The following is a 6,412-nucleotide window of genomic DNA, read 5'->3' on the forward strand; positions in this document are numbered from 1 at the left end:
AGACTCTTCCCTAAAAAAAAAAAAAAAAAGAAAGAAAGAAAGAAACTGGGCATTGAAGGATAAGAAGGAGTTTAGCTGCCAAGTAAGGTCTGGGAACGCAGGACATTCTAAACTAATCTGTGACACTCAAGAGGATTCGTGGGATTGGCATCCTGGTGGAAGCATGGGAAAGGGAAGGAAATGGAAAACCAGAAAGTACAAAACCATCACCGCCCGTTTGCACGAGCTGTTAAGTACGTGGACTCTGCTGTCTCTTGGAGCTGGGTTTGTGTCCCCACCACTTTACGTAGCAGATTTTGAATCTAGGCAAAATAGGAGGATGGCAGGAAGGCTTGGGAGTGGAGATGAAATGCTTTGTGTCCTGTGGGAGGGTTGCTGGGGCCTCTGGTGGATAACGGTCTCTCACACTGTTGCCGGGAACTCGACAGCTGAGACAGAGTCCGAGCACAGCTTTAGGCAGGATATGGCGGACGTCCAGGCGAGAATGAGTGCCCGCTCAATACCAGCTCTGCTCTCCCTCGCCAGGGAATGGCCAGGAGTCCTCGGAGGCCGCTGGGGCAGGAGAAAGGGAAGGTAGGGGGCCTGACCAGAGGCTAGGCTGGACGCTGGAGAGATCGCCCTTCCCTTCAAGACTGGACCGGAGCTGGGGAGGCAGGGCGGGTAGTGGCGGCCCCAGTTGTGGCAAACTTGGCGCGGGCGGAAGGCCTGGGGCGGGCTGGGAGTGGGCAGGGCACCCCGCCCAGCCCTGAGGATGAAGGAATCCGAGCTGGGAGTCTGGCGCGGCAGGGAAAGGGGGGCGCCAGGGTGGTGAGCGAGATGAGAAGAGAGATGGCAGGAAGCCGGGAGGAGTGACGGGGGTGGAGACGGTGGAGGGGAAAGGAAAAGGGCGGGTAGAAGGGGTGGAGGGAGGGAGAAAGAACGAGAGGACGGCTGGAGGAGGAGAGCGGGGAGGAAGGGTGGGGAAAGGAGAGAAAGAAAGGGCTAGGAGCGGAGCGCGGCGAGGACCCCACGGCGGGCGCAACGGGCGTCCCGACCAAGCCGTCCCCGCGAGCAAAGCGTCGCCATTCCGCTGCTCGGGGCGCCGCCGCCGCCGCCACCGCGCCCGGGGGCCATGCTCCCGCCGCCCCCGCGCCAGCCGCCGCCCCAGGCGCGAGCGGCCCGGAGCGCGGTGCGCCTGCAGCGGCCCTTCCTGCGCGGCCCCCTGGGCGTGCTGCGGCTGCTGCAACTGCTGGCCGGCGCCGCCTTCTGGATCACCATCGCCACCAGCAAGTACCAGGGCCCGGTGCACTTCGCGCTCTTCGTGTCGGTGCTCTTCTGGTTGCTGACCCTGGGCCTCTACTTCCTCACACTGCTGGGTAAGCACGAGCTGGTGCCTGTGCTAGGCTCGCGCTGGCTGGTGGTCAACGTGGCACACGACCTGCTGGCAGCCGCTCTCTACGGCGCCGCTACCGGCATCATGATCGACCAGACGCAGCGCCACAGCTACTGCAACCTCAAGGATTACCCGCTCCCCTGCGCCTACCACGCCTTTCTGGCTGCCGCCGTCTGCGGCGGCCTCTGCCTCGGCCTCTATCTGCTCTCGGCGTTCTATGGCTGCTGCCGCCGCTGCCAGGGCAAACAGGAGGTGGTGTGAGGCCGCTCGCGCCCGCCGCGGTCCCTATCGGGGTGGGGGACCCTCCGGAGACCAGCGCCCCCAGTCCTTCCTGCTGCCGCCGGCCCACGCCGGTACGCCCTGGCACCCTCCCCGTGCCCTGCGTTTCACTGCCACTGGCGCCCATGAAGCCCACGCGCAGTTCCCGCCCGACGACAGTACTATACAGCCTAGAGTCCGGACACCCGCGCGGCACGCGCAGTCTCCAGGGGCGGTCGCACAGCCCCGCCATCAGGAGGCGAAACCTCGCCGTTCCTCTTTCTTTTCCCTGCGGAGAGTGAGACGTGGACAGGCGCCGCGTAGATCCGGGGGAGGCTCCCAAATTGGAACCAGCCTAACAGCTGCGCCACGGCCCCCTTCCCTGGCCCCTTCTTCCAGCCTCGGGTGCTGTAAAAAGTAGGCGCGCAGCCACGGGCGGAGCTGGGGACAGGCCTCAGCTGGTCCCGGGATGAACGAGGAGTTTGGTTTTAGCACGCGATCGTGCGGGGACCCTGCGCAATCCCTCTCTGCGCATCTCTAGGAGTTCTGATGCCTTGGGATGGGTCCCATCTGCAGAGGTGGGGGCCGGTGGGATGGGCCCGCTGGTTGTACCTTGACACCTTTGGAGTCTTCTCTCGCCTCGCCCTACTCCGCCTTTCTCCTTGAGATTTATGCAGACCAGTCCCAAACACACGCTAACTTTCCTGGCTTCTCAGTAACATATGTTTCATCCCTGGCTTCCACTCACAGGCTTCTGCTCCTCCCTATTCATCCCCCTATATATGTTTGCATTAGGAATCCCCCGACCATTGAGGAATGTTAGGGCGAGCCCTACTCCTTCTTTTTACAGTTGGGGACCCAGAGCCTGCTCTCAGAAACAACCAGAAAAAGATTAGAATCAGAACCTGGTCTCCCTCGGTGGTCGGCCCTCACAGTTCAATGCTGTTTGCAGGAAGGGAGTGGGTGAGCTCCTGGCTCAGGAGATAGCCCTCTGAAAGAGAGTTTCAAGGCCAACTATATTTGTCAACGGTGCTAGCTCCCCTTCTTGGAGATTGGCGATGCTCATTAGCTTGTCAAGGTCTAAGAAGCTGTTACAGACGCCCTGTATTTAGTTTACTACAACAACTGCACCTCGGGGTCCAAACAGTCCTGTTATGTCCCTACTCTCATTCCAAAGGAGATCAACCATTTGGCTGTGTTCTGTTTGAAGATTTGGGGAGCTGCATTCCTTTCCCAGGGAATTTTTCTGGCAGGAGACCCACCCCAGTGAGGAGATTGCTGGCCCTGACCAGCCAGAGACCCCGTGAATTTGATAATTCCTTTACTTTGTTGGAGAAATGAAGCCAAGGTTATCCCAGTCTAAAGGAACTTCACCTGTAAGAGATCCTGGCTTTGAACGTGAACATGGTAGAGTGGGTCCTGCTCACCAAAGAAAAGAAAAATCTCTGGAGCTGGGGTGAATTGCTGGCCAGGCCTCTAAGGTAAGACCCTTCCTTCTTGGTTTTCTGGAAGGGGTCATAGGCATTTTAATAAAAGTCACAGAGCCTCTTCCTTTTCCAAAAGTTAAAGAGTTTTTGTTTAGAGAAAGTTGAAGAGGTGACAATAACCACAGTGTCTAAAGTGTTAATGAAAATTCAACTGTTTTGTGAACTCTTTCAAAGGTCTGCTCTTTGAAAAAGCTCAGCCGTCTCCAGATTAGAAACTAGCCTGGAAGAGGCCATGTATTTTTGTGAACTTGTTTTTAAAGTAGAGGTATTAGGTTTCCCTGTGGATGTTGTGCAGTGGTGTTTAGAGTGTGGGTGTTGAGCACATGTGTGCTGGCACTGCCCAAAGAATATTACAGCATTTACTTATTCCTTCAGTAACCCTACGGAGGTGGGTTCTAATGTTCTGCTCGTATTCTGTATGAGGAAAATGAATCCCAGAAAAGGTTAAATAATTTTTGCAATGTCTTCTAGCTAGTGAGTGGTGGAGCAAGGGTTTGAAGCCTAGCAGTATGGCCTCTTAAGGACCAGACGATGCTATATATAGTGGGGAGTCAATACATATTGGATATTGTCTATACGGTTACTTAAGAAAAAATTGTTTTTAAGTTGTGGTAACAAAAAGTTTACCATCATAAACATTTTTAAAGGTGTTTTTGTTTGTTATTTGTTTTTGTGTTTTTTTTAAGAAATAGGGAAAGGGGAGCCTTGCTTTTTTTGGTCCAGGCTGGTCTCAAACTCCTGGCCTCAAGCGATCCGTCTGTCTCAGCCTCCTGAGTAGGTGGGATTAACAGGTGTGAGCCACTGCACCAAGCTTAGCATGTTAGCCTTTTTTTTTGAGGCAGTCTTATTCTGTAACCTTGGGTAGAGTGCTGTGGCTCACAGCAACCTCAAACTCTTGGATTTGAGCGATCCTCTTGCCTCAGCCTCTGGAATAGCAGAGACTATGGGCACCTGCCACAAAAATGCCCTGCAGTTTTTCTATTTTTTGTCGAAATGAGGTCTCACTCTTGCTCAAGCTGGTTTTGAACTCCTGAGCTCAAGTGAACCACTTGCCCCAGCCTCCCAGAGTGCTAGGATATAACCGTGAGTCCCTGTGCCTGGCCTCATCATACCCATTTTTAAGTGTACCATTTAGAGGTGTTAAGAACATTCACATTGTTGGGCAACCATCGCTACCATCCATCTCTAGAACTTTTTTTTTTGAGACAGTTTTTCTTTGTCACCCTTGGTAGAGTGCTATGGCATCACAGCTCACAGTAACCTCAAACTCTTGGGCTCACGTGATCCTTCTTGCCTCAGCCTCCAAATTGCCTGACTATTTTTAGAGACAGGATCTCGCTCTTGCTCAGGCTGGTCTCGAACTCCTAAGCTCAGGCAATTCACCTGCCTCAGCTTCCCACAGTGTTGGGATTGCAGGCGTGAGCCACAGCGCCCAACCTCCAAAACTTTTTTTAATCTTGTAAAACTGAAATTCTGTACCTATTAAGATTGTGATTATTTCTGTTGTTTTTTTCTCTCCTCTGAGTCTGAAGGGTCCCCTGAGTCAGTCCTTCAGTGTCTCAGGCTGGGTCTCCTGCCATGCTCCAGAAAGAACAACTGTTCCCTCAGCCCCAACTGCTGATGCCAGCTACAGCCTGGAGTGGGCTTTGCTGGGATAGTTGGGGTACCTTGGAAGCCCAATAACTTTGGTTCTTCTGTTACAGGCTTCCATGTTGCTGGGGGCATAGAGGTTTCCAGAGCTGGCTATACCAACTTCTCCCAGGGCCCACTTCCCTGGTCTGCCAGCACCATGCTGGCCTGGGCCAGCAGAAGGTTTGACTCTTCACTGGCAGTAGAGGAGCTGGTGAGAGGAATGACCTCTGCCCAGCAGCTTCCTTTCCACACCATCCAAAGGAAGAGCCAAGATGAGTGAAGATTGATTTTGCCTCAACTCAAGAGAATTTCTGATTCTCCTTGTGCTATGATTTTGGCGCAAGATTCTGGACACTGAGAACTGAGCTGTGCACCCCTATACCCTAAACAATGGGTTTCAGTTTGAGTTTTTGTTCTTTCTTTCTTTTTCTTTTTTTTCTTCTTTCTTTTTTAGATTACTGCCTAAGTTGTATCCTCAGCTCAGGTCCAGCCCCCTCAGGATTTCTTTTTATCCCCAGCCCTTGGTGCTGTCTGTGGTCAGGTGACCTTATGGACAAGGGATAAAGGAGTGGCTACCTCCTTGGCCTTCATGGTGCCTCACCCATCCAGACGTGCCTGTAGCATTCCAGAGCTCACTGGCTCTTCTAGATGTGCCTTCCCGCTCGCTCGGCTTCCAGCGGCTTGGTGGTCCTTCTGTTGGCCAGATGTTGAGAAGGACTTGTAAGACACCCAGCACACCTACCTTCCCCCTCGAGGACCTGTGCCATAGCAGCGGCCATCTGACCTGGCCCAGCACTTTTGGATACTTCAGGCTCCCTCTTTGGACATCAGGACTTGGTCCAGCCAAGACCATCTGGGCAGCTCCAGCCCAAAAGTCTGGGGCCACTTGCAGACCCACGAGAGGATTTCTATAGTGTTCTGCAAAGGCCAAAAGGGAGAGATGAGGGAAGATAAGGGAGAGGGGACTGAAGTGCCTCATTCAGTAGTTTAGTGGTGATTATTATACTAATATGCTTTTCCAAATAAAGTTTGGTTGTCTGATCTCTGTGTATGTGTTTTTTCTCCAGGTCCTCACAGTAAGCCTGTGTGCCAGGTCTCTGAGAGGCTCTGCTTCTCTGCCTTGTGCCTTAATGCTCTGCTGCCTGCCTCCTCTCTGCCTCCCTGGCTTCCCTTTTTTCTTCTGGGGAGGAGGGGGGAGAAAAATGAGTTTACAGATTTCCAGTGCAGCTAGGAGCAGGGAACAGGGGTTGCCCAAGGGCAGTAACCAAAGGAAAGAAAACTGTGTCTGTCCCTGATTGAGGATGGAGGGAATTCCAGAGGCTCCTGTCTCTGCTCTCAATGGGCCCTCTGTTGGGGTGCCAGGAAGGTCCTGTTCCGGTTCCTCCCTCATCATTTTGCAGAAGGGGAAATGAAGTTCAGGGTGGAGTGGCAACCTGCCTACTGTGGCGCAGGAGATTAGGGGCAGATTTAGGATCTCCTGTAGCCCAGGCACTGTTTTTTTCCTGCTGACCACTGTGCCTGCTCTAGGGTTGCCTCCCGGACCACACCCCACCTGGCTTTCCCCATTCCCTTGACACAGCCAGCTGCTACCTGCTGTGAAGCCCCAGAAAGGGCAGATTAAAAGACCTTCCTTTGCTGGGCAGGGTGGCTCATGCCTGTAATC

General features: G+C 53.7%; 1 protein-coding gene across 1 annotated transcript; it reads left to right on the forward strand.

Annotated features, from left to right (window-relative positions):
- The first annotated feature begins 716 nt into the window (after positions 1 to 716).
- On the forward strand, positions 717 to 5,790 carry MARVELD1 (MARVEL domain containing 1). The gene is made up of 2 exons (XM_053585955.1): positions 717 to 3,111; positions 4,821 to 5,790. The coding sequence occupies exon 1, from the start codon at positions 1,112 to 1,114 to the stop codon at positions 1,631 to 1,633; it is 522 nt and encodes a 173-aa protein (XP_053441930.1). The 5' UTR covers positions 717 to 1,111; the 3' UTR covers positions 1,634 to 3,111; positions 4,821 to 5,790.
- Positions 5,791 to 6,412: the final 622 nt, after the last annotated feature.

This window comes from Nycticebus coucang, chromosome 3, assembly GCF_027406575.1.
Source record: "Nycticebus coucang isolate mNycCou1 chromosome 3, mNycCou1.pri, whole genome shotgun sequence".
Taxonomy (NCBI): domain Eukaryota; kingdom Metazoa; phylum Chordata; class Mammalia; order Primates; family Lorisidae; genus Nycticebus; species Nycticebus coucang.

Coding starts and splice junctions, on each gene's coding strand:
- MARVELD1 (XM_053585955.1), top strand. CDS start 1,112: ATGCTCCCGCCGCCCCCGCGCCAGCCGCCGCCCCAGGCGCGAGCGGCC.